Raw genomic sequence first — 24,747 nt, 5'->3', positions numbered from 1 at the left:
ACAAGCACGTGGCAAACACGGAATATCGTTAATAGAGATACTCTATAGGAGAGACAGCCGGGTTTGCATGTAAGTAACCGCAATTTGTAACCCATGACAACTATTGACATAGAAAGTGCTCGTTTATAGGACTCGAAGACTTGAACCTTGTACTTACATAGCATCCTCACCAGCTGACAGACTCGCTTCTATTGGCAACCTGGTGCGGCTCAAGTTAGCGCGGCCTGAAAGAATTTCCCGCTTCCACCATCAGCAATAACTCTCACTCTGCTCTGTAATACCATCAAAGCCCCAACAGCCAGTGCTTTGACCTGATCATCACATACTGGCGCAAAGCCATCCGCTCTAATCACAGCCTGGTCCAGCGCTTGTCTTACCCTGGGCGCGCTTCCCTGGCGCCATCCTGGCCTATAGCTCGTCACATCCATCATCCATCTCATCCATCCATCGGGAAACACCCAGTTCAAAGGGGTCTCGCTATCGTCTAGACAGCAGCAACAACTGCCGTCTGACAAGGTCCTTTTACCTGACACGTTTATGCAGGGCAACACCTGGCTGCACACCTTCGGCGCGGTCGGCGTCGAATAGCCGTGACGGAAGTGGTCGACGGCCGTGGCCTCAGCCCCACTGCAACCACGTCCAACCGTCTACTCCCCAAGCCCAGCCCAGGTTTCCAATCCCGGACCGCGTCCAGCCTCCACGCCGTCCGTCCAGTCCAGTCCAGCACGACCTGTCCGTCTGCGCGTCGCTTGCCTCTGTCTGTCCTCCTCGCACGCCCTGGTCCGCTGCCGCTACGCGCTGCCGCTGCCGCTCCAAGCGCCTCACCCTCCCTGACGCCGCCTGACGCCCCGACGCCATGTACTCCGCCGGCTACGGCTTTGCCAACAATGCTGCTCCCTCCTTCAACAACCCTGCCCCACAGCAGCCCGGAGCCCAGCCAGCCGGCCAGCAGATGATGTATAACCAGCAGCAGCAGCAGTTCGCCGGCATGACTCCCCAGGGAGCCTTTGCCCCCGGCGCGAACCCTCAAATGATGCCCGGCGGTCCTGGGATGATGCCAAACGCCGGCATGCCGCATATGGCTGCCAATGGTCAGAGTGAGTGTCCTGTGCGCCATGTCAGTTGCCGAGCCGTTCGCGACGCGCTCGGGTGGTTGCTGTTGTTCGTGTTGACGACTGCCGAGGTATCAAGATGATATCTGGGTTGAATCGACGCGCGACCGTGGGAGCGCGTCGCAAATCGCTTTGCGCCGTCAGGTGTCATTTGTGTCTTGTTGAGTCACCATGGCTAATTCTTGGGTAGTGGCAGGATACCAGCAGCAATTCCAAGGCGCCCCCTATGGCCAAGTCGTTCCCTCGTCGGTCGGTCCTCAGAGCTTTACTCCGAACTATATGATGGCGGGTGGCATGCAGGGTTTTCAGATGAACCAGGCTGGGATGCCTCAGCAGCAGATGATGCAAAGGATGCAGCAACAGCCACCGCAACAACAGCAACCTCCGAACCCTGCGGCCATGGGCCAAGTATCGACTCCCCAGAGACCTCCAAGTGCTGCTCAAGGTACACCGACCAACGCCTTGCCTTCTCAGCAGGGCCAGTTCCCAACTCCTCAGCCTCCATCACAAAGCCAAACACCGACAAACCAGCACCAACAACCACCTCAGCAGCCGCCTCAACCTCAGCAGTCACAGGCACAGCAGTCTCAGCAGACACCTGCCACAGCTTCAACACCTCAGACACCAACCTTTTCTTCGAATCAAAATCCGGTAGTCAATGGAGGTTCGGCCGTAGCAACACCTTTGAGCCCAGGAACAGAGTCTCGCGAAAAGGAGCGCTTTTCTCTACTACTGGATATCAACCATGAACTTCTCTACGAGTCGATACAGCTCCAAATGACGCAACAAGAACTCAAGAAGGAGCATGCGGGAGATGGGAACGCCGGTGATAAGAAGCCAACAGAAGAAGAAACACATCTGCAACAAGACTACCTTCAGTAAGCGTCGGTGACCTTGATACGGTGACCCAGCTAACAACTATAGATGCATGAGACGACTGCAGGCAAATCTGTCATATATGGCAGCTCTGGCAGACAGGAAGCCCGAAGTCAAAGTGCCACCATGCCCGGCATATCTCAGTGCTCCCCCTTTGAATCTGACCCTCAAGCTCAAAGCACCAGCTTTAGGACCTGATGGTGCAGAGAACAAAATCGATCCAGTGGCAGACCGTGAAGAGCGAGACAAAAGCATCAAAGAACTCTACTCACGGCTACAAGCCGCGTTCCCGACGATTGACCCCAAGAAGGAACCGGTTTATCGCATGAACACACAAGGACAGAAGCCAGGAAATGCTGCAAACCAAGCTAGTCCAACGGCTCAAAAGACACCTCAAATGACCAACATGCCAGCGCCTCCGATGCCTCAAGGCAGCATGCCCTAAAACCGAACGGGAATGTACATACGATGAAACCTTATAGACATCGCACGGGAGTTTGGATGGGTTATTCCTTGTGTACGGCATTTACACAGTTTTGGTAGTTGGCTAGTCAGGCTGTCGAAGGATCTTTTACAAGTTCAGCCTCGTGGGGACTGTATAGTTAGAGGCTGGGTGGTTTGAAGCCGGGCGAGATTAGTTGGCAGTTGGCCTGGCCCGAGGCGTTGGGGAATTACCCGGGAGGATTCATCATGACAAAATTCAATATCAATATCAATATCAATTCACGTGCCAGTATCTACAAGGTTACAGCCAGATCTATGATTCGGACGCGTAGATGCAAAAGATCTCGCTCGCGTGACATGAGCCACATAACATACTCTGGAGTCACTGCGGAAAAGATGCACCTGCATGACGGATTCCGACGGCCCATGCTAGAGTAGGCAACTAGACGTGTCATGATTGGTCCTCGGAGGAGAAGCGTGAGAGAAAAAAAGATTTTTCAGTCTGTGGAGGTGGATGATGAGGAAGTGGGTTTAGCTACGTAGACGTAGATGGCGGCCCGGGCGTAGGAGTGCCGTCCTAGAAGTGGTCAATGCCGAGTGGGTGTCAGCTAAGACAGCCTTGCCTTGAGTGACAGTCAATATGCCTCGCTGACAGCTTTTCAAGACTCTCCGCTTACGGCTTACATGTGCAGCTTCTGGAATGGCCATCAGAGTCCGAGGTGATCCACACAGTAACCACAGGTGATTGCTTTGTCTTTGTTGCAGTTGATGCCATGACAACTAGCGCCAGCCTCCAGACAGACACGCCAGAGTAGCCCGGTAGGTACACGACTAGGACGACGTACTACGTAGGTCCTACCGAACCTCGATACGGCAAGACGGCGTCCCGTAAAACCCTGACCGCTGATCGTAACCCACTCGCCGAGTCCAACCACCCGACTCAAGCTGGTCGATCGCCCATGATGAAAGGTTCCATGTTAAAGGCTTGAGAGGTTCGGCCAAGGCACGGCGGGGCGCTTTAGTGTCCCTGCAGCATCGCCAGGAATGCAGAGATTGGACGCTGTTGAGGAGTCGACCTCCAATTGGCCAATTAGAGGGTTCTATTGCCTGCGCTAGCGGCGGCGGGGAGCAGGGCCCTGCTGTTCTGCTAAGCAACAGGCCGGCCGATAAAAAAAAAAAAAAAAAAAAGTTCGAGTGCCGCCGCATTCATCAACTCTCTCTTCCATCTCTTCTCCTCCAAACCCTCCGCTCCCCTTCTCCTCACTTTCTTCCTCCGCAAGCTGTTGTCGAGGCTGATGATTGCGGAATAGCTTCTGACCTGACCAGGGGAGCTCTGAAAACGAGTTTTCTTGACGGCCGTTGCTCGCAATCTCGCTGTCCCACGACCAACACCCCTCTTTCTGCCCCGCGCTCTCGGGCGCTCTTGAGGAAGCTTCTCTTTTTTTACACACAACAACATCATGTCTATCGCTTCTCTGCCTCCGGCTTCGGCTCGCCAGGTCGGCTCTGAGGATGATGGCCTCGTCTGCCTCGAGCTCGAGGATGGCTCCTCCTTCCAGGGCTACAGCTTTGGTGCCAAGAAGAGCATTGCTGGTGAGCTGGTCTTCCAGACTGGCATGGTGGGGTATCCCGAGTCCGTCACAGATCCCTCGTACAGAGGACAGATCCTCGTCATCACCTTTCCTCTAGTCGGAAACTATGGTGTCCCCTCTCGCGAGACCATGGATGAGCTCCTCGGCGACCTGCCAGCTCACTTCGAGTCATCCCAGATCCACATTGCCGGTCTGGTGACAGCCTCATACTGCGGCGAGGACTTTTCTCACTTCCTCGCTGAGTCCTCCCTCGGCACTTGGCTCAAGGAGCAGGGCGTCCCCGCCATGTACGGTGTCGACACTCGCGCCCTTACCAAGAAGATCCGTGAAAAGGGTAGCATGCTGGGCAAGATGCGCCTCGAGGCTCCTGGCCTTGCCAACGGCGCCCTCAACGGCCAGGTAGATGCTCCCCTGGCCGCTACCCCTCTCGAGCACTTTGAGCAGATCGATTGGGTCAATCCTAATACCAAGAACTTGGTGGCAGAGGGTGAGTCTTCCAACTTTTGTAGAAGGCGCATGCTCATCGTCGTGTAGTTTCCATCAAGGCTCCCAAGCTGTATAAGCCTCCTCCTTCGGTCGCCCGTAAGCACCCGTCAGGGCGTACTATCCGTGTCCTGTGTCTCGATGTCGGTATGAAGTACAACCAGCTGAGGTGCTTCCTCAAGCGTGGTGTCGAGGTCCTCGTCTGCCCCTGGGACTACAACATTGCCGGCGCCATTGACGAGTACGACGGTCTTTTCCTCTCCAACGGTCCTGGTGACCCCGCCGTGCTCGAGAACACTGTCAAGAACATTGCTACCGTGCTTGAGAACAACAAGATTCCTGTCTTTGGTATCTGCCTGGGACACCAGCTTCTGGCCCGCGCCTCTGGTGCCAAGACCACCAAGATGAAGTTTGGTAACCGCGGTCACAACATTCCCTGCACCAGCATGGCGACCGGAAAGTGTCACATCACCTCTCAGAACCACGGTTTCGCCGTCGATGCTGCCAGCTTGACCAATGGCTGGAAGGAACTCTTTGTCAACGCCAACGACGGCAGCAACGAGGGTATCATGCACGCTGAGAAGCCCTACTTCAGTGTTCAGTTCCACCCCGAGAGCACTCCCGGTCCTCGCGATACCGAGTTCCTTTTCGACGTCTTCATTGACACTATTGCCAACTGCGCCGAGAACCCTGCTCTTCTCCAGGCTCCTGTCAGCTTCCCTGGTGGCACCATCGAGGAGAACGAGCGTCTTCACCCCCGCGTCTCTGTCCGCAAGGTTCTTGTCCTGGGCAGTGGTGGTCTCAGCATTGGTCAGGCTGGTGAGTTTGACTACTCTGGTTCCCAGGCCATCAAGGCTCTGAAGGAGGAGGGCATCTACACTGTCCTGATCAACCCCAATATTGCCACAATTCAGACCTCCAAGGGTCTGGCGGACAAGGTTTACTTCCTTCCCGTCAACGCCGACTTTGTCCGCAAGGTCATCCAGTATGAGCGACCCGATGCCATCTACGTCACCTTCGGTGGTCAGACCGCTCTCCAGGTCGGTATCCAGCTCAAGGATGAGTTTGAGGGTCTCGGTGTCAAGGTTCTGGGTACTCCCATTGATACCATCATCACGACTGAGGATCGTGAGCTGTTTGCCCGAAGCATGGACTCTATCGGCGAGAAGTGCGCCAAGTCGGCTTCCGCCAGCAACATTGACGAGGCCATGCACGTCGTCAAGGACATTGGCTTCCCCGTCATTGTTCGTGCTGCTTATGCCCTTGGTGGTCTTGGCAGTGGCTTCGCCAACAACGAGGATGAGCTGCTCGATCTTTGCAACAAGGCTTTCGCCGCCAGTCCCCAGGTTCTCATTGAGCGCAGTATGAAGGGCTGGAAGGAGATTGAGTATGAGGTTGTCCGTGATGCTCAGGACAACTGTATTACCGTCTGTAACATGGAGAACTTTGATCCTCTTGGTATTCACACTGGCGACTCCATCGTCGTCGCGCCTTCACAGACTTTGTCCGATGAGGACTACAACATGCTGCGAACAACAGCTGTCAACGTCATTCGGCATCTCGGCGTCGTGGGAGAGTGCAACATTCAGTATGCTCTGAACCCCTTCTCCCGCGAGTACTGCATTATCGAGGTCAACGCTCGTCTGTCTCGATCATCAGCTCTCGCCTCCAAGGCCACTGGCTATCCTCTGGCCTTTATCGCTGCCAAGCTCGGTCTCGGCATTCCCCTCAAGGAGATCTCCAACTCGGTCACCAAGGTCACTTGCGCCTGCTTCGAGCCTTCTCTCGATTACGTCGTGGTCAAGATGCCTCGATGGGATCTCAAGAAGTTCACCCGTGTGTCCACTCAGCTTGGCTCCTCCATGAAGAGTGTGGGTGAAGTCATGAGCATCGGTCGATCGTTCGAGGAAGCTATCCAGAAGGCTATCCGAGCCATTGACTTCCACAACCTCGGCTTCGGCGAGACCAAGGCCCTGATGAGCATTGACGATGAGCTCCAGACTCCCTCTGATCAGCGTCTGTTTGCTATCGCCAACGCTATGCACGAGGGCTACACTGTCGACAAGATCTGGGAACTGACCAAGATCGACAAGTGGTTCCTCCGCAAGCTCAAGGGTCTCAGCGACTTTGCCAAGAAGATGACCAGCTACAGCACCACCGACATTGCTACCAGCCCGTCGATTCTGCTGCAGGCCAAGCGTCTCGGTTTCTGTGACCGACAGCTCGCCAAGTTCTGGAGCTCCAACGAGATTGCTGTCCGCCGTCTGCGACTCGAGGCTGGCATCCAGCCCTTCGTCAAGCAGATTGATACCGTTGCGGCCGAGTTCCCTGCCTTTACAAACTACCTGTACATGACGTACAACGCCTCAGAGCACGATGTCAAGTTTGAGGATCACGGTGTCATGGTCCTGGGTTCTGGTGTGTACCGTATCGGTTCCTCGGTCGAGTTCGATTGGTGCTCAGTCCGCGCCATCCGCACTCTGCGTGCTACCGGTTTCAAGACCATCATGGTCAACTACAACCCTGAGACCGTAAGTACCGATTATGACGAGGCCGACAAGCTGTACTTTGAGAACATCAACCTCGAGACTGTCCTGGATATCTACCAGCTGGAGAACTCGAGCGGTGTTTTGGGTGCCATGGGTGGTCAGACCCCCAACAACATCGCCCTGCCCCTGCATCGTGCTGGCGTCAAGGTCCTGGGTACTTCCCCTGAGATGATTGACAACGCTGAGAACCGATACAAGTTCTCTCGTATGCTTGACCGCATCGAGGTCGACCAGCCTACCTGGAAGGAGCTTACTAGCTTCGAGGAGGCCAGAGCTTTCTGTGACAAGGTCTCATACCCTGTGCTTGTGCGACCTTCGTACGTTCTCTCTGGTGCTGCCATGAACACTGTCTACTCCGAGAAGGATCTCGAGAACTACCTGGCTCAGGCCGCCGAGGTCTCCCGCGAGCACCCCGTGGTTATCACCAAGTACATTGAGAACGCCAAGGAGATTGAGATGGACGCTGTCGCCAAAGATGGTAACGTTATTGGCCACTTCATCTCGGAGCACGTCGAGAACGCTGGTGTTCACTCTGGTGATGCCACTCTGATTCTCCCTCCCCAGGATCTTGAGCAGACTACCATCGACCGCATCGTCGAGGCCACCCGCAAGATTGGTGCCGCTCTCAACGTCACTGGTCCCTTCAACATCCAGTTCATTGCCAAGGACAACGACATCAAGGTTATTGAGTGCAACGTCCGCGCCTCGCGTTCGTTCCCCTTCGTGTCCAAGGTCATGGGTGTTGACCTGATCGAGATGGCCACCAAGGCTATCATGGGCCAGCCCTTCCAGGAGTACCCTCCCACCGACCTTGCCCCTGACTGTGTCGGTGTCAAGGTGCCCCAGTTCAGTTTCTCCCGTCTCTCTGGTGCTGATCCTGTTCTGGGTGTTGAGATGGCTTCCACTGGTGAGGTTGCCTGCTTTGGTGTTGACAAGGCCGAGGCCTACCTCAAGGCTCTCATGTCGACTGGCTTCAAGATCCCCAAGAAGAACGTCCTCCTGTCCATTGGTTCCTACAAGGACAAGCGTGAGATGCTTCCTTCGATCCAGAAGCTCGAGAAGATTGGCTACAAGCTGTTTGCCACTTCTGGTACTGCCGATTTCCTCCAGGAGCATGGCGTCCAGGTTCAGTACCTCGAGGTCCTCGGCAAGGAGGAGGACACCAGCTCTGAGTTCTCGCTCACTCAGCATCTGGCCAAGAACACCATCGACCTGTACATCAACCTTCCTTCTAACAACAAGTACCGCCGCCCTGCCAACTACATGAGCAAGGGTTACCAGACCCGACGTATGGCTGTCGACTACCAGATTCCCCTGGTGACCAACGTCAAGAACGCCAAGATCCTCATCGAGGCCATTGCTCGCCACTTTGAGCTTGAGGTGTCCAAGCGCGACTACCAGACCAGCCACCGCACCGTCGTTCTGCCTGGACTTATCAACATTGCCGCCTTTGTCCCTGGCATTGTTTCCCCTGACAGCCAGGATCTCCAGACTGTCACCAAGGCTTCCATCTCGGCCGGTTTCAGCATGATCCGAGTTATGCCTCTGGGCGTGGACGGCGCTATTACCGATGCCCTTACCCTGAGCGCTGCTCAGCAGAACAGCCGACGTGGTGGTTACTGCGACTACAACTTCTCCGTGGCCGCTACTTCGGACAATGCCGACCAGATCAGCCATGTCACCGGTGAGGTGGGATCTCTCTTCATCCCCTTCAACCACCTCTCTGGCAACATCAGCAAGGTTGCTGCTGTCACTGCTCACTTTGACGCCTGGCCTACTCACAAGCCTATCGTCACTGATGCCAAGCTGACCGATCTGGCTTCTATCCTCCTCCTGGCCAGCCTGCACAACCGACGCATCCACGTCACCTCGGTCACCAACCGCGACGACATCAAGCTCATCGCTCTGAGCAAGGAGAAGGGTCTCCAGGTTACCTGCGATGTGTCCATCTACTCGCTCTACCTCTCTCGGGATGACTACCCTGAGTGCGAGCGTCTTCCTACACCTGCTGACCAGGCCGCTCTCTGGGAGCACATGTCGACTATTGATGTCTTCTCCATCGGCAGTCTGCCCTTCCGTCTGGCCACCTCCCTCGGCCACAAGGCTGACCCCTCGATGGGCATCGCTGATGCTCTGCCCCTGCTGCTGACCTCGGTCGCTGAGGGTCGCCTGACTGTCGATGACATCAAGGCTCGCCTCTACACCAACCCCATGGAGATCTTTGAGCTCCACGAGCAGGTTGGTACCACCATTGAGGCTGAGATCGACCGACCTTATACCGTGGCTCCCGGAGAGTTCTGGTCTCCTTTCGAGGGCCGCCGAATGCGCGCTTCTGTTCAGCGAGTCACCTTCCAGGACACCACCGTCTGCCTCGATGGTGAGGTTCTGCCTGTCTCTCCTCAGGGCAAGGACATGTCGGCGCACATTGCTCCTCCCATGTCTCCCCCCGTCAAGCCGACCGTTTCCATCTCCCAGACGACCGAGTCACCCCAGGCCCGTCGTCTGTCCATGCTTGGTGGTGTCAAGCCCCTGAACCGCCTCCGTGGAGTTGACGCTGGTGTGGGTGCTACCCTGCCCTCACCTGCTCGCGGTGCTGCTCCCGTTGATGAGCTCGCTCCTGCTCTGCACCTGCAGCCTCTGGTCAGCTCTTCGCTCCAGCAGCTTCTGTCGCAGCCTTCTGCCTTCAAGAACACCCACGTTCTGTCGGTCAAGTCGTACAGCCGAGCTGATCTCCACCTGCTCTTCACTGTGGCCCAGGAGATGCGTCTTGGAGTGCAACGTGAGGGTGTTCTCAACATCCTCCGAGGTCGTGTCCTGACAACGCTCTTCTACGAGCCTTCCACTCGCACCTCGGCTTCTTTCGATGCTGCCATGCAGCGCCTTGGTGGCCGCACCATCGCCATTTCCACTTCTCACTCTTCGGTCCAGAAGGGTGAGACTCTTCAGGACACCCTCCGAACTCTGGCTTGCTACGGTGACGCCGTTGTCCTCCGTCACCCTGAGGAGAGCAGTGTCCATGCTGCCCAGAAGTACAGCCCTGTCCCCGTCATCAACGGTGGCAACGGCAGCAAGGAGCACCCTACCCAGGCCTTCCTGGATCTCTTCACCATCCGTGAGGAGCTTGGAACTGTCCAGGGCTTGACCATCACCTTCCTGGGTGATCTTCTCTACGGCCGACCTGTGCACTCTCTTGTGTACCTGCTCCGACACTACCACGTGCAGGTTCAGCTGGTCGCCCCCAAGGCTCTGGCCCTGCCAGCCAAGGTCCGAGAGCAGCTGGTGGCTTCCGGACAGCTTCTGTGCGAGTCCGAGACTCTTACCCCTGAGATCATGGCTCGCAGCGATGTTCTCTACTGCACCCGCGTGCAGCGTGAGCGCTTCCCCAGCGAGGAGGAGTACCAGCGTGTCAAGAACTCTTACCGAGTGGACAACACTTCTCTCAAGCATGCCAAGAGCTCCATGATTGTGATGCACCCCCTGCCTCGCAACGAAGAGGTTGCCGAGGAGGTCGACTTTGACCAGCGGGCTGCATACTTCCGACAGGTGAGAACCCCCTTGACTTTATCCAAAACAAGATTACTGACTTTCTGCAGATGCGCTATGGCCTCTACTGCCGCATGGCTCTGTTGGCTCTGGTTATGGCTGAGTAGAGGGAGGGATATAAAAAGTTTCATGATTTGTTCCAAAGATTGTATTTGAGAGCCGGATAGAAATTGGCGTGCGTTAGCAAGCATTCCAGGATTATGCCCGTGACGACCTGAGATGTCTTAGATGTGTAATTACGACTCGCGTCGTGTGTAATGAGTTATGTACTGTATGTATATGTATTATGTATATATATGTCGTATACGTGTTGTATACGTTTATTTCATTTTATCCGTGCGTTCGTTGTGTGTGTGTTGTGTATGTTTGTCTCGTGTTGTGGCGTGAAGGTCAGGTTGTGAAGCTGGTCGAGATGTGGGGGTGAGGGAGTGTTTACAGATTATCATGCTGAAGGCCCTGGCAAGTCTTCTTGAATGTTCCAAGGCTTAGATATTCATGTTCCGACATAGAGTTCTACCCATTCACACCCCTTTCCAGGGTCTAGCCTCATCGTGGAGAGAGGTCGAAATCTCCCGATTCGAGCGTGCCCCTCGACGATGTCATCACCCCACCGGGAGGGAGTACGTACCTTGCCTCGCAGCCACCGGGTTCCGGCCGGTGTCATAAATTATCGTATGCGCCCAAGTCACACTTTCGACGTTGCATGATATATAACCCTCATCCTTCACCGCCAAACATTGCGGTCAGTCAATGCGAATTACTCCCACTGCTTCGCTACTGTCAATCGCGAGAATGGCTCTTCATCCGCCGCCCGAGACCTCCAAGCTGATCTGTATGTTTTGACTGCCCCTCCCCCGCACTCGCGATGGGAATCGCCTCATGACTCCTCGCTGACAGGATGCTTCCAGTCGCCCCCGCGGGCTCCAAGCCCACTGGTCAGGCTGAGCAGTTCACAAAGGGGTCCCTCGTCCGCTCGCAGCTAAACTCGACCTCACCGATCCCCCAGTTCCACGAGTGGTTCTCGCGCGCACAAAAGCCCGACTCTGGCGTCGCACACCCCGAGGCGTGCACCCTGTCGACCGCCTCTCTCCCGTCGGGCCGCGTGTCCTCGCGCACCGTGTACCTCAAGGAGCTAGATCCCCGCGGGTTCGTCATCTACACAAACCTCGGCACATCGCGCAAGTCGGCAGATATGGAGAGTAACCCGCGGGCTGCGCTGCTGTTCTTCTGGGAGGCGCTGCAGCAGCAGGTTCATGTCGAGGGAAAGGTGGAGCGCATCACCCGAGAGGAGAGCCAGACGTACTACGATACGAGAGCGCGGGGAAGCCGTATTGGTGCATGGGCTAGTCGACAGAGTCAGGTGCTGGAGCCTCAAGGTGAGGGTGACGATGGACGAGAGCAACTACAGGAGTGGTACAAAGAGGTCGAGGAGCGGTTCGAGGGACAGGAGGAAATTCCCGTGCCGGAGTTCTGGGGCGGCGTGAGAATTATTCCTGACCGTATGGAGTTCTGGCAGGGCAGGGAGAGCCGCTTGCACGACCGGTTCGTGTATGAGCGTGAGGGAGAAGCCGATGAGTGGACGCTCAAGAGGTTGAGCCCTTAGGCATGTGGTTACGGTGACCATCTCCACTCGATCTTCGTTAGACTTGCGAGGATATTGTCTTGCATTTGTAAGCCCGGTGCAGCCATTGACATTTATATGGTTATTAGACTAGAAGGAACAAAAGCGAGCTGAATGAAAAGCATGTTATGTCAATTGATTGACAAGTTACCGTCCCGGCAAGTTGGGTGAAGCCATTAGCGGTCCCATTCCAGATGCTGAGTATTTGCACCCATTGCTAATATCCTAGGGGGATTTACTGGCAATTTACATATAGGGAGGAATCTCCACCTTTGGTCTCCCAGCTTCTCATCTTTTGGCCATATATGATGAGACCGCGACATAGGAAGTCTCAATTCACATCAAAGACAGCATCGTATCTGAAGAACGGAGATTCAAAAAGGGAGGTGGGTCCGGAGTGGATCCCGACGTCCTCCGGCCCCGAAGTCTCCGGCCTGCCACCTTTGGAAAGAAAGCACAAAACAACACCACAACATCATCGAAAGGCGCAAAAAGAAAGTGATCATGATGGGGATCGAACCCACAATCTTCTGATTCGTAGTCAGACGCCTTGCCATTGGGCCACACGACCTCTTGATTGGTTGATGTTCTGGCCGTCTGTTGCAGCTTAAGTCTCCAGGCTGAACGAAGGATTTGAGGGCGGCATGTGGGAAAAGCGGGTCTCGGGGCGGACTAAAATCAACGCAAACCCACTTGAAGAGGCATGATGAGAAAAGTTTTCGTCGAGGCCGGGTGAGAGCCGGACAATAGTGGCAATGATGTGTATCGTGCTTGGTAGCTATGATTGAGAGCAAAAAAAAAGAAGTAGAGTCAGTTGCATAGGATGTCAAGAGTTGTTCAACCCTTGAAGCACCCCTCAACACCAACGAAACTCTCACCATCTGCATCTCGCACCGCACAACACCAAGGCAAAAAGAAACGTTGATCATGATGGGGATCGAACCCACAATCTTCTGATTCGTAGTCAGACGCCTTGCCATTGGGCCACACGACCATCTTGTCTTGTGCTGTGACTGTCGGACAGTTATTGCAGTCCATCCTGTTGGCGTGAGGTTGTTATCGTTCTGTGGCTGCATCTAGGCGTCATGACGGACTGTGAAAGAGGTCCAAATGAGACTCTGACAGGTCCATGTTAGCATTGACTTACATGTTGCAATATGTTTGTAAGTCCAGAGCCGTATACATTGATTTTGCTTCCTTGTGCTCCAACGCCCCCTTATCGCTTGGGCGGGGTCTTCTGAGACTTGTCGAGACCTTGCGCGAATCAAGTCCATGGAAGGACTTCATATGAAATGATGTCTATCATTATTAGCTATTCTCTTTTCCTCATTTCCTTCTTTCGTGGTCTGGTAAATGTGTGGGTGGTGATTTCGTTGATGGATGTTGACAAATGCCTGATGACAGTTGTTGCTTGGACATGGAGAATACACTAACATGACTGACCGCCACATATCTCGGAGAAAGTGACTACCCTGCTCCCGAGACAAGTAACCTGAGTCACTATGTAACCCCGGGAGTACCACTTACACTCATGTATTATAGAATCTCTTAAGTCAGAAGTTATCGACAAGATAGTGATGGGAATAATGCGTTCCAGTGGTCAGTCTAGGGTATCTACAGTGACCTCAACCTCAACCCGATGCATCGTCTACATGAGTAATTGACTCCCAATGCTTCACATGTGAGCCCTTCTAGCTCCGATAAATCTATTCCTCATATCAAATCATCCATCAAGGTCGCAAACACCACAGATATCCCGTGTCCCTCATATCTGCCGTGTCCCCAGCCAAGGAGTACCGCCCCACAAAAAAAGCACCAGTGACTCGTCCCTCCGGCGTCGGAATTGACTTTGGACATGTTAAAGAGCCACGAGGGAAGCTCTATCTTCTCGTTTACTCACACCCGACAACCCATCACAGCTCAGAGGACTCTAGTCAAGATGTCCCCCTTCAACCTCGAGACCTGCGCAAGGCCAAACATCCTCGCCCTCCAGCCCTATCGCTGCGCAAGAGAGCAAGTTTGCTACCCCTCCCCCGCTTTGGACTCAAACTGACCAACCGTCCCGCAGCGATTACAAGGACGACGGTACAAATATCCTCCTCGACGCCAACGAGAACGCATACGGTCCCTCGCTCGGGGAAGATATCGCTAAGGATGGAGGATCCGATGTCGACTTTCTCGGTCTTCACCGATATCCTGATCCTCACCAGGAGCCGCTGAAGCAGCAGCTCTGCCAGCTTCGTAACACCCACGCTCATACTCCCAAGACGCTCAAGCCTGAGAACCTGTTTGTTGGCGTTGGAAGTGATGAGGCCATTGACGCTCTGCTGCGATGCTTCTGCGTTCCCGGTCGCGATCGCATTCTTACATGCCCACCCACATACGGCATGTACGCTGTGTCCGCCCAGGTCAACGACGTCGCTATTGTCAAGGTCCCTCTCCTCTCGGCCCCGTCCTTCGCCATTGACGTTCCCGCCGTGCTCACGGCCCTATCTAATGAGCCCAATATCAAGCTCGTCTATCTGTGCTCGCCCGGAAACCCCACAGGCTCGCTCCTCGCAAAGGCCGACGTTCAGCAGATCCTCAACCACCCCACCTGGAATGGCGTCGTGGTGCTCGACGAGGCCTACATCGACTTTGCCCCAGAGAATGCTTCTCTCGCCGAGTGGGTCACCGAGTTCCCCAACCTCGTCGTCATGCAGACCCTATCCAAGGCGTTTGGCATGGCCGGTATTCGTCTCGGCGCTGCCTTCACTTCGCCCCCAATTGCCAGGCTTCTGAACAGCCTCAAGGCTCCCTACAACATCTCTAGCCCTACGAGCTCTCTCGCATCTTATGCCGTCTCGGAGCGTGGCCTTGCCGTGATGCGCGCCAACCGCGCTCGTCTTCTCGAGCAGCGTGACCGTCTTATCGAGGAGCTTCCCAAGATTCCTGGCGTGGGTCGTCTCCGCGGCGGTACCGAGAGCAACTTTCTGCTCTACGAGATGCTCGACTCGGCGGGCAACCCTGACAACGCGACAGCACTGGCAGTATACGAGAAGCTTGCCGAGTCCAAGGGCGTCGTGGTGCGGTTCAGGGGTAAGGAGCACGGTTGTCTAGGATGCCTTCGTATCACTCTCGGAACCGAGGCTGAGGTGACGAGATTCCTCGAGTCGCTGCGGGTGACGTTGGCCGAGGTTAGAGGACAATAGAGGAAAAAGAAAGGGAGAAAAGGCGATACACAGACGGCGTTCTGGTTGGATCTAGGTTGTCTAGACGTAATCTCGTGAAATTATAGAAGCAACGCTCATGATTTGGGCCTTTTTACAAGAAAGAATCCAGACGCCCATTCTATCATATCCTAATAACGCCTGTGGTCTAATCCTGGTGCAAAGTCTATCATATATGTACATGTGTGCTTAGGCCAGTCCCAAGAGCAAGAGAACTGTACCAATGCTAAACGACGCAAGGACAAGATCTGCCCGGGCGAGACTGGCGGCGTCGTCGCTCTCTGTGGGCTTGGGCTTCTCTGTGTTGGTAGGCGACGGTGTAGGAGTAGCCTTGACCCTGGACTCCTTGTTCCAGTCGGTGCTGCGGACCACCTTGATCTGGTCTCCCTGGAGAGGCACGGGGAGATCATCTAGCAGAAGACCCTGGACAACCTCGAGGGCGCACATCTGCTGACCTAGACCCGGGTTTCCGTCAAAGCCTCCTACCCACCATCGCATACCACACTCACGACCAGATTTGCCACCGGTGCAAGTCTTGGCAGCAGCCTGAGCTGAAGGTACGAGGAAGCGCTCAACGTGGTCCTTTAGTGAGGGCTGCATCTGGATGCTCTGGTACATGAAGCGTGATAGATAGCCCTTGAAAGTGGACATGTCCCAGTTGCAGGTGTTGACCGTCTCGCAAGCCGCTTCGTACATGATGTCCGTGCTGTTATCAAAGGGGGAGAAGAACCAGTCAGTGCCATCAAGGAGCCGCTTGGAACGCTCCTCCCACTCGGGCTTGCCAGTGTAGTTTGCGAGGACGGCAGCGCCGTAGAGGTAGATGCCGCTGGTGTAGGTGAAGGAGTGGTAGGTGGTCTTTTCGCAGTTGTCGAGCACACTGGCGCCGTCGTAGACGTGGTAGTTGCGCTTGTCGATGAAGCCAACCTCCCATGACCAGTCCCAGACCTTGTTCGCCCAGTCGAGATACGTGCTGTTGCCGGTGGCTCGGGCGAGACGCGCCGCGAGCTGGAAGAAGCCGCCGTTGCTGACTGAGTTCTTGTAAGTGAGACCGTTGGGGTTCTCGGGGAAGATCTGCCAAAGGAGGCCGCCGTTGCAGGCGGACATATTCCAGCGGCCGACTAGCTCGTTGAATACGTTGGCGCTAATGTCGAGCCACGAGGGGAGCGTTGTATTTGGCTGAGGAAAGTTACGCTCGGCGGCAGAGAGGACGGCCGAGCCCCAGAAGAAGAGGTCGTCGTTGCCCTCCTCATCGGCGTGCTCCGGGGGCATGTAGTCGTGGTCGGGGCCGAGGTTTGTGGGAGCCAGCAGGGCCTGGATGATTACATCGTTGTAGCTGGGGTCTCCGGTGAAGTGGTAGTAGTCCAGCATGACGCCCCAGAGGGCGCCGGCAACCCACCAGTAGTAAGGATCCTGGAGGTCGCCGAGATCCTTGGGGATGGTGGATGTGTTGCCGCTGTAGTACGTCATGGCGTCGTAGGCGATACTTGCTGCCACATCCTTGATGGAGTCTGGGCTTGTTAGTCGGATGTGCGACACACAGACAGACACGACATACCAGGGTCATTGATGTCCAAGGAACTGGGAGCTGTCTTGTTAGCAGCTGCAGCGAGCGAGGCCAAACTGGCCAGGGCCCAGAGCTTCATAATGGTGGTAAAAATTGGTGTCGCTCAGCGATGGTTATGTTGATGTGGGTGTAAGTGAGCGATGGGTCGAGTGGGTAACGTCTGGTTTTGCGGGCGAATGAATATTGAACCCTCGCAGATAATGAATGTCAGAGGCAGCCGATGAATGAGTCGAGAAAAGCGAGAGAGAAATCTATGTACGATTCAGGCCGAGAAGTCGCGTCGAAGCTGAGAATTGAGGGAGAGAATGGCCCTAGAACGGATGGAAGGAGAGAATGAAAGTTGTGGGGAGATAGAGAAAGAAGTAAGAAAAGAGAAGAAAAAAATGTCAGAGGGGCCAGAAGCGAAGCGATTCGACAAAGATACGATAACAGAATGGGAATACGAGGACGAGAAATAAGCTGAGGCTCGACAAGAGATTCCAAGGCTGGACCGGGCTAGATCGACCAGGGCATGGATAACATGGAGCTTGGGAAGACGGGAGAGGGCTCCAGGCTATTAATATCGCCCCCAACTAACCAGCGGGCTTCTGCTTTCAGGCCTGTCTTGTCTTGTCTTGTCTTGTCTTGCAGGTCAGCCAGACCAAAAGCAAAGTCTAGATCAAGAGGAGCTGAGAGAGAGAGAGAGAGAGAGAGAGAGAAATCCATGCCTTTTTCTCTCTCCTCCGCAGTTGGGCTGGCTCAGCCTCTTCAGCCCAGGGATTATAACCCCTGAAACTCGGCTTCCCCATGGGATGGGATTTTGACCCACGATGCTCGGTCGATCAACCGTCGCAGCTGGCCAGTGACATGCCTCGCATTGAGAAAATCCGTGTTACAGACAAAATGGCCATTGTTTCGTCTGGCCGCGCGGGTAAGGGCAAACACTCTACAACCCAGTATCTCCTGTTTGTCTGTTACCTCTAGAGGAACACATGGCGGTGATCGATGGCGCCAGGAGAGAAAAAACGCCTTCGAAACAGAGTTGGAGAAAGCGCCAGGGGTAAAGAAAGACCCACTGGACGTGTCTTGGCTTGGGTGGCAGCTGGGACGGTACGGTAGGCTGAGAGGCCGCTGAGAGACGCTGAGATTGTGAGTTTGGCGCCATGGAGGTAGTCAACGTCATCAAGACTCCTGATAGGGCCATGTTGATGATGGCGCGTCTACGGCGAATTCGAGTAGATTATTCCTTCAAGGCCTCTATTCTTGCCTGTATATCTTGTACTTCGTAGACCTCTGAATGCTTCACCGTCCAGAGTACAACGAAGCACAGAATCATCCCTGTAGCCCACCCGTCAGCTCTGCATAAACGTTACCCACACGCATTCTTCCCTTGCTTCACCTTTCCATCCATTCATCGCATCGCATTGCATCCCAGACCAAGACACACGCACACGCAAGCAAACGTGAAAAAAAGGGGCCGGCTTGAAACGTGAAACATGTTCAATCAGAAACAACAACAACAACATGAACCGTCCAACGCTTTCTGTCTCCTGTTTCGCCCGCGTCAACCATCATGATCGGTACCTTGCAGACGGCTGCTGAGTCAGGCAGTAAAAAAGCAAGCAGGCAGGCCAGGAACTAGAAAACCGTCGGTTCTAGACCCTGTCCCTTTCCAGTGACATCAATGGCTAGAATGGTTTCGGTTCGCGGTGCTTACCCGACCGTCTGTGCTAGCTGTCAGCCCCTCAAGGTGACATGGACGATAAAACATGGGACGAAAAGAGACGAGCAGACTGGAAGGGGAAGGGAGCTCACGGCCAAGACCTTGGCCTGCAGACCAAGAAAAAAGACAGTAACAGTCGTTGGTCTTGGCTTCTACACCAACATTCCCTCGGGAGCCAAGATTTCCTGTCTTGGAGCCGAGATGCAGCTCTCGTATGCGTAAATCATTCTTCTGATGCATGATCCGAGGTAATCTTGCGACCCTGAAGCCTCGCAGCAAGCCCGTCAGCAGAGAGAGACAGGGCTGACTTGCTGTCACTGTGATAGATCTGCCTATGTTTCGTCATAGACTTGGCCTCATTTCCTCTAGCGTTTTTGATATGCTGGCTGGCTGTCGGCACTAGCGGAGTGATCTGAGTCGCACAAACGGATGGTTCCAACAATGGGTGGCAGAAGGGTACCTGCATGTGGGATGGTGGTTTCACGAATCAACCAAGCTTTGTTGTAGCCGGCCGTTTGAACCAGAGCCTCGGCGGCTGACAAGGAGCAATCATTGATCATGCCAACTTGTAATAAACCCAATAAGCATGCGAATACTGCATACCGAACTCGGAGAAAGTCCATCACGGCCACCCGCCAAGACTCACCATCCAGCCCTCTACGTATGAGCCCTGACAGAATCGCCGTTCTCCATCAAATCGTCAAGATGGCCGAGCGGTCGAAGGCGCTGTGTTCAAGACCCACTTGAGTTCTCTTGCCCTCTAAACAAGGGTGTTTCCACAGTATCGAAAGATTCTTGGGTTCGAATCCCAATCTTGACATTGAAACCATCGTGAGATGTATTTTTTTGCTTCATCTCATTATTCTTTGTGGTTCTGGTGCTGGGGTGACTCCATAGTGCCAGATACGAGTCGCAATTTCAACAAATAAGCCAGGATGGCCGAGTGGTCTAAGGCGCTGTGTTCAAGAAAGTTGAGCTTCTTCCCTCTAAACAAGGGAGTTCCACAGTATCGAGAGATGCTTGGGTTCGAATCCCAATCCTGGCAATTCTTTTTTTGCTCTTTTTTCTTTTTTGTTTGGAATTTCTGATTGTTGATGTCTGTCTGGGTGTGTGCAAGCAAGCCTGTGACATTGTATCTCTTTTGCCGTTGTCGGTATTCACCTTTATCCAAGCTGCTCTCTGTACTGTATATCGTCACACACCAAAAGACCATCCGTCACGGCCGGCACACAAATTCAATCAGCTTGCTTATCCTTTTTTGTATCACGATCAATCTCGCTCAAGCAGAGGCTGGCTGAAGTGTCATTCAAAGAAAGACATGGCACCTCATGGCTCACTCAACTGCCGTAATCGACTCAAGACCTCACCTCATGTTGTGGACCAAATACCAAGCTCATGAAACAATCAAGGGGTCATGAAATGCGGCTCTGTGACATCTGTTTTTAACCATCCTATTCCCTTTCTCTCAACGCATTTCCCGCTCTTTGCCTCCATTCCCAATGCCACGCAATCGCTATGCAAAACGCCGAAACAAAACAGCCAACCTATTAACACGCCTCAAACAACCGGGTATAATCGTCCCAAAAGATCACGCTTCGTGCCACCCTAGGTTCTCGGTATTTGCTCTTCCCTTCTGGAACAAATCCTCCTCGTGGCGCTCGTTTGCTGTGCTCGTCACCTTGCCGTGCTACCATAGCCACCCAGCAACACACACAACCGCAAACACGGCTCTACACACGTCGATGTGTCTGCTTGCGCCGGCACTGTCACTGTCGCTCTCGGTGGCCATCGGTACAGACACAAACTCGCTTGCTCCAGTCGGGGTCGCCCATGTCGCGGTGAAAGAGTCGGGGTCGTGAGGCAGTTCGGCCATGGTCAAGACGCCCCATTCCATCTGACTGCCAGAGAATGTCGATGTCCAGGTTACCTCGGTTGGACCCTCATTAACACCGTTATCGTAGCCGTCGGCGAAGCTGGAGTATCCGGAACATGTCGCCCTCGTCTTGCCGTGTAGTGTGCATTCTAGATTGGCGGTGCTTTGTAATGTCAGTGCTCATGATCCTACTCGTCGTGATGTCGCGACCTACAGTGTCGATGTGTGGGTGCCATGAAACTGGATCGTGTCGGGTCCTTCTATTAGCACAAAAGGAAACTCGAGCGAAAGATCGCAGGCCGGTGGGTTCGAGTCGGTCGCATCGGGGCAAAAGATTGTGTAGGTGGTCTCCTGCGCTTCCGGATTCTTGAGGGGTTAGTTAACATCACGCGATTGGATCCGAGGCACTCACACTTGAGATGATACTCCCGCGCACGACGGACCACGACTCCTTGTTGTAATAGGGGAGATAGATAGGCGCAGTCGTGACGGCGGGGGGCTCCTGGTTGGCGGGCGCGGCTGTGCAGAGGGCTAGCAGAGCCAGCAGCGTCAATGAGAGGGTCAAGATCATCGAAGAGACGTGGGCGCAAACTCTTGCAGGGATGTGAGCGGATAGATAGCAGGGTTTGGCAGCGCAAGTAAGACTTGGAGCAGGCCCAAGAGCGAAAGGGCTACGGCACAAGAGAACAGCAGCTACGACGAGGAAACAGGACCATGGCCGAGTTTAAAGGGTTGGATCCGTCGCTGGAAGAGCCAAGCCAAAAGGGCCGCCGAGTAGAGCGCCAAGGGCTGGGCGGACGGGGTTAGAGGCGAGTAGACGGGCGAGAGTGTAGCAGAGGGAAAAGGAAGAGAGAAGCGATGGCGACTGCGACTCTGGGCGAGGCGATTGTGGTGAGTTGCCAAGACCAACAGTCTCCCGTCCAAGGCGCGATGCCAAGACTTGGAGGGTGCCAAGAATGGCGCCAGTTTTGCGATATTTTTTTGTTCTTCGCAACCAACATGTATTAATCAAACGAGTTCTAGAATCAACAGGCGATACTATGAATGAAGAGAAACAGCCAGTCAAAGACCTTGACGTCTATTTGAAGCTACTGCAATTAATTACCCAGTGCAGAGCCTCTCTTTGGTGGGTATCAACCCCATGGATCAAACCAAGGATCATCACGACCCACCGTGAGTTGGCTTCCAGAAGAAGCTTGATTACGCGCTCTGGTTCATTCTTTCCCCATGAAAGCCAAACTGGTTCCCTCATGGGTGCTATTATTGGTTATTTTACTATGTAGCGGCCCAAACTGGCCGTTCGGTCACTCTGACGTCCACTGCCTCGCCGAATGAGACTGAAGTTCCAATTCAACCTCTCAAAACTAGCAATAGAGCGAGAATGTCAATCCTTTACGTCGCATCTCATTATTCTGAGTGTCATGTACTAGTAAATAGATGCTTCCCGGGCAGGTATTTAACCAAGAGAGCACCCATTGAGGGAGCTCCCTTTGTAGACTCAACTCACCTCATCCATCCTCATACCAAAAATGGTTCGCTATCTCGCCCTCCTTGCCGGTGGCGTCGCCGTCGTCGCGGCCGCCGAGACTAAAACGATCAAGTGGTGGATTCCCGAGGGCATTAAGGTCAAGAGCTACAAGGCCTCTGTCGTCTCCATTGACGGCGAGGACACCACATTGGCCGTGAACAAGGACTCTACCACCGGTATTATCGCCAGCGGTCCATCCACTCTTGCCGCGGCCATCACCATCGAGACTGATGACGCCGTAAAGTGAGTTGTTCGTCTCCCAAGAGCGAATGTATCTGACAATACGCCAGCTATCAGGAGTACCACTGTGAGCTCGACCCAGACAAGGACCAAGCCAGCTGCACCCACCAAGTTTCCATGTCGCACAACGAGAACATCATTCAAGATGTATCCGACACCACTGTTGAAAGTTACCAGGAGACAATGGCGCCCATCATCGTCACCGCTGGCGCCGACAAGCTGGGTGACGACGCGGACACGACGGCAGCCGATAAGTCTTCTGCCGTTGACGAGTCTTCTGCTGCTGAGGCTTCTGCCACGGCCGTATCAAAGCCCAAGGCCACCGAGGCCGAAGCGACAAGCTCGGGTAATGCGGCGCCCATGATGACACAGAATGCCGTGTTTGCCGGTGTTGCAGCAGTTGTTGGAGGTGCAGTTGTGTTGCTGTAGTTGGTACCGAGGAGGGTCATTAATAATTCGACGTGGTTGCGATAGCTAAGCATAGTACAGCCAATATGCTTTCAGGATCGACTTGGCAAGATCAGCTTCAGGACAATATCAGCGCTTTTATTTCTGACTTTTGAGGCCCGTCTCATCTCGAGTTTCGAAGTCTTGGCTTCTTCCAGCCATTAACCGACAAACCTGCGAAACTCAATGACTGGAGTACACGAACCAGCAACGCTTGACGCGTTGCTAGTGGCTCATCTTCGCGGGAGAATCCGATTGGACTTAAGCCAGGCCAACTTGATACAGGCACAAAAGCTTAAATCAACTATTAAAAAGGACAACAAACCGGACAAGGTCGTTTTAATAGTTCCTTACAAACCCAATGCTGGTTCCCCAGTTTTAAGCGCGCGGTAGATCCACACTCGAGGAATCTCCCGGCGCGCCATCAGGAAATACGGATATAGACATTATAAATACCAATCCCCGGGAGCCTCGTTCTCCTTTTAAAGGGTTCAATATCAAGTTCCAAGGCGAGAAGCCATTGTGAATCAACATGACCCAGTTCAGAGCTCTGATCGGCATCGTCTCGCTTGCTGTCGCCATGCTTGCCCTCTTTGGCGCGGTGCCCCTCAAGGCTTTCTCATCGACGTTGCAGAGGGTTGGTCTTGATTGGTATGGGCAGCAGAAGAATGCTAGTGCTTCGTTGGCGACGCGATCAACTACCAAGACGCCGGTTTACTTTTTCAGTCATGGAGGTGTAAGTCGCCTTTGCACGCATATACAGAGACCTTGCTGATGGCCCTCAGCCCGATGTCCAGTACAACACGGAGCACCCCGTGTACCCAGTCCTCCAGCAGATCGGAAAGGAGATTACACAGCAAGTCAAACCAAAGGCTGTTGTTGTCTTTTCAGCTCACTGGATGGGTAAAGAGGACACTATCCACGTCAACAACGCTGTTGACACTGACCTGATTTACGAGTGCGTTGTCTGCTGACTGCTTGGGCCACTGCTGACACGTCAATAGCTTCTATGGATTCCCTGACCACTTTTACAAGGCCAAGTATCCTAGCAAGGGTGACCCTGAGCTCGCTAGCAAGATCATGGTTATGCTTTCAGAAGCTGGTATTCAGTCTTATGGAGTGAAACGCGGTCTTGACCATGGTGTCTGGTCTGGGTTCCACGTCGGTACGTGTATAGAGCATCCAATGCATAACATATACTCACATCAAGATAGCTTTCAATCCAGAGACAAACCCCTTGAACGTCCCTCTGGTGCAAGTTTCGCTCTTCAAGAACGAAGACCCTCACGCTCACTACGCCCTTGGTCGTGCCGTCGCGTCGCTTAGAGACCAAGGCATCGTCATCATTGGTGCTGGCATGTCGGTGCATAACCTTCGTGACATGCACTTCATGTTTGAGGGCAAGACAGAGCCACTTCCCTATGTCGTGAGCTTCGACAACGCCCTTAGAGACGCGGTAGAGGCGGACCCTGCCGTGAGAGAAGACAAGATGGCCGCCGTGTGTAAGCGCGGAGACGCCAAGCAGGCACATCCCTTTGCCGACCACCTCATGCCCGTGTATATTGCTGCTGGCGCTGCCGGAGAGGACTGGGGAAAGAGGACGTGGACATTGCACGAAGGAAGCTTCGGTTGGGCGCAGTATCGATTCGGAGAGGTGCCTTCGCCATCATCGTAGGCTTGGGCATCGCCGAAAGTGCAGCAGTCGGAACGAGAACGATAAGTAGGATGGGAGGCGAGGCAGCAATCAGTCCGGGAGTTTGTTTCTATTTCGACCCAAGCTGAACCCTCGGTCAGCGGGAACATGGTCATTTATATACCCAGCGTCCCAAGATGGTGACACAAAGGCAATGAAGTCAGCCATCATCTATGTGAAGCCCCTCTTGGGCATCGCCGATAATATTCCCGACAATTCATCCCCGCGAGACACGTCACTAGTCACTCCACGACGCACAGCCAAATAGCGT

At 54.1% G+C, this 24,747-nt stretch overlaps 8 protein-coding genes and 4 non-coding genes across 12 annotated transcripts; 8 read left to right on the top strand and 4 right to left on the bottom strand.

Annotated features, from left to right (window-relative positions):
- Nucleotides 1-856: 856 nt before the first annotated feature.
- On the top strand, nucleotides 857-2,433 carry LRP88_13458 (uncharacterized protein; the record flags this gene model as incomplete). Its single annotated transcript, XM_083249825.1, has 3 exons — nucleotides 857-1,097; nucleotides 1,303-1,990; nucleotides 2,046-2,433. The coding sequence occupies 3 exons, from the start codon at nucleotides 857-859 to the stop codon at nucleotides 2,431-2,433; spliced, it is 1,317 nt and encodes a 438-aa protein (XP_083094159.1).
- Nucleotides 2,434-3,892: 1,459 nt separating this feature from the next.
- Nucleotides 3,893-10,706, top strand: LRP88_13457 (bifunctional carbamoylphosphate synthetase/aspartate transcarbamylase; the record flags this gene model as incomplete). The annotated part of the gene is made up of 3 exons (XM_083249824.1): nucleotides 3,893-4,511; nucleotides 4,559-10,599; nucleotides 10,650-10,706. 3 exons carry the CDS (start codon nucleotides 3,893-3,895, stop codon nucleotides 10,704-10,706), a joined length of 6,717 nt encoding a protein of 2,238 aa, XP_083094158.1.
- A 685-nt stretch (nucleotides 10,707-11,391) lies between these two features.
- Nucleotides 11,392-12,202, top strand: LRP88_13456 (pyridoxine/pyridoxamine 5'-phosphate oxidase; the record flags this gene model as incomplete). Its single annotated transcript, XM_083249823.1, has 2 exons — nucleotides 11,392-11,431; nucleotides 11,508-12,202. The coding sequence occupies 2 exons, from the start codon at nucleotides 11,392-11,394 to the stop codon at nucleotides 12,200-12,202; spliced, it is 735 nt and encodes a 244-aa protein (XP_083094157.1).
- Nucleotides 12,203-12,719: 517 nt separating this feature from the next.
- LRP88_13455 lies at nucleotides 12,720-12,791 on the bottom strand. Its single transcript has one exon. It is a non-coding gene; the product is annotated as a tRNA-Arg (tRNA).
- A 351-nt stretch (nucleotides 12,792-13,142) lies between these two features.
- Nucleotides 13,143-13,214, bottom strand: LRP88_13454. The gene has a single exon. It is a non-coding gene; the product is annotated as a tRNA-Arg (tRNA).
- A 945-nt stretch (nucleotides 13,215-14,159) lies between these two features.
- LRP88_13453 (histidinol-phosphate transaminase) lies at nucleotides 14,160-15,411 on the top strand (the record flags this gene model as incomplete). Its single annotated transcript, XM_083249822.1, has 2 exons — nucleotides 14,160-14,237; nucleotides 14,299-15,411. The coding sequence occupies 2 exons, from the start codon at nucleotides 14,160-14,162 to the stop codon at nucleotides 15,409-15,411; spliced, it is 1,191 nt and encodes a 396-aa protein (XP_083094156.1).
- A 207-nt stretch (nucleotides 15,412-15,618) lies between these two features.
- Nucleotides 15,619-17,072, bottom strand: LRP88_13452 (glycosyl hydrolase family 76-domain-containing protein; the record flags this gene model as incomplete). The annotated part of the gene is made up of 2 exons (XM_083249821.1): nucleotides 15,619-16,937; nucleotides 16,985-17,072. 2 exons carry the CDS (start codon nucleotides 17,070-17,072, stop codon nucleotides 15,619-15,621), a joined length of 1,407 nt encoding a protein of 468 aa, XP_083094155.1.
- Nucleotides 17,073-19,394: 2,322 nt separating this feature from the next.
- LRP88_13451 lies at nucleotides 19,395-19,515 on the top strand. Its single transcript has one exon. It is a non-coding gene; the product is annotated as a tRNA-Leu (tRNA).
- Nucleotides 19,516-19,624: 109 nt separating this feature from the next.
- Nucleotides 19,625-19,740, top strand: LRP88_13450. Its single transcript has one exon. It is a non-coding gene; the product is annotated as a tRNA-Leu (tRNA).
- A 543-nt stretch (nucleotides 19,741-20,283) lies between these two features.
- On the bottom strand, nucleotides 20,284-21,139 carry LRP88_13449 (uncharacterized protein; the record flags this gene model as incomplete). The annotated part of the gene is made up of 4 exons (XM_083249820.1): nucleotides 20,284-20,382; nucleotides 20,434-20,731; nucleotides 20,783-20,934; nucleotides 21,005-21,139. 4 exons carry the CDS (start codon nucleotides 21,137-21,139, stop codon nucleotides 20,284-20,286), a joined length of 684 nt encoding a protein of 227 aa, XP_083094154.1.
- A 958-nt stretch (nucleotides 21,140-22,097) lies between these two features.
- On the top strand, nucleotides 22,098-22,765 carry LRP88_13448 (uncharacterized protein; the record flags this gene model as incomplete). Its single annotated transcript, XM_083249819.1, has 2 exons — nucleotides 22,098-22,339; nucleotides 22,387-22,765. 2 exons carry the CDS (start codon nucleotides 22,098-22,100, stop codon nucleotides 22,763-22,765), a joined length of 621 nt encoding a protein of 206 aa, XP_083094153.1.
- Nucleotides 22,766-23,315: 550 nt separating this feature from the next.
- Nucleotides 23,316-24,458, top strand: LRP88_13447 (Extradiol ring-cleavage dioxygenase, class III enzyme, subunit B; the record flags this gene model as incomplete). Its single annotated transcript, XM_083249818.1, has 4 exons — nucleotides 23,316-23,519; nucleotides 23,569-23,748; nucleotides 23,819-23,948; nucleotides 23,998-24,458. 4 exons carry the CDS (start codon nucleotides 23,316-23,318, stop codon nucleotides 24,456-24,458), a joined length of 975 nt encoding a protein of 324 aa, XP_083094152.1.
- Between the last annotated feature and the right edge of the window lie 289 nt (nucleotides 24,459-24,747).

The sequence above is a fragment of the Fusarium phalaenopsidis genome, assembly GCF_050370095.1.
Source record: "Fusarium phalaenopsidis strain FUZ10S chromosome Unknown contig_32332, whole genome shotgun sequence".
Lineage (NCBI taxonomy): Eukaryota > Fungi > Ascomycota > Sordariomycetes > Hypocreales > Nectriaceae > Fusarium > Fusarium phalaenopsidis.
The sequence above is the reverse complement of the archived record's forward strand: the minus strand, read 5'-3'. Positions and strand labels throughout refer to the sequence as shown.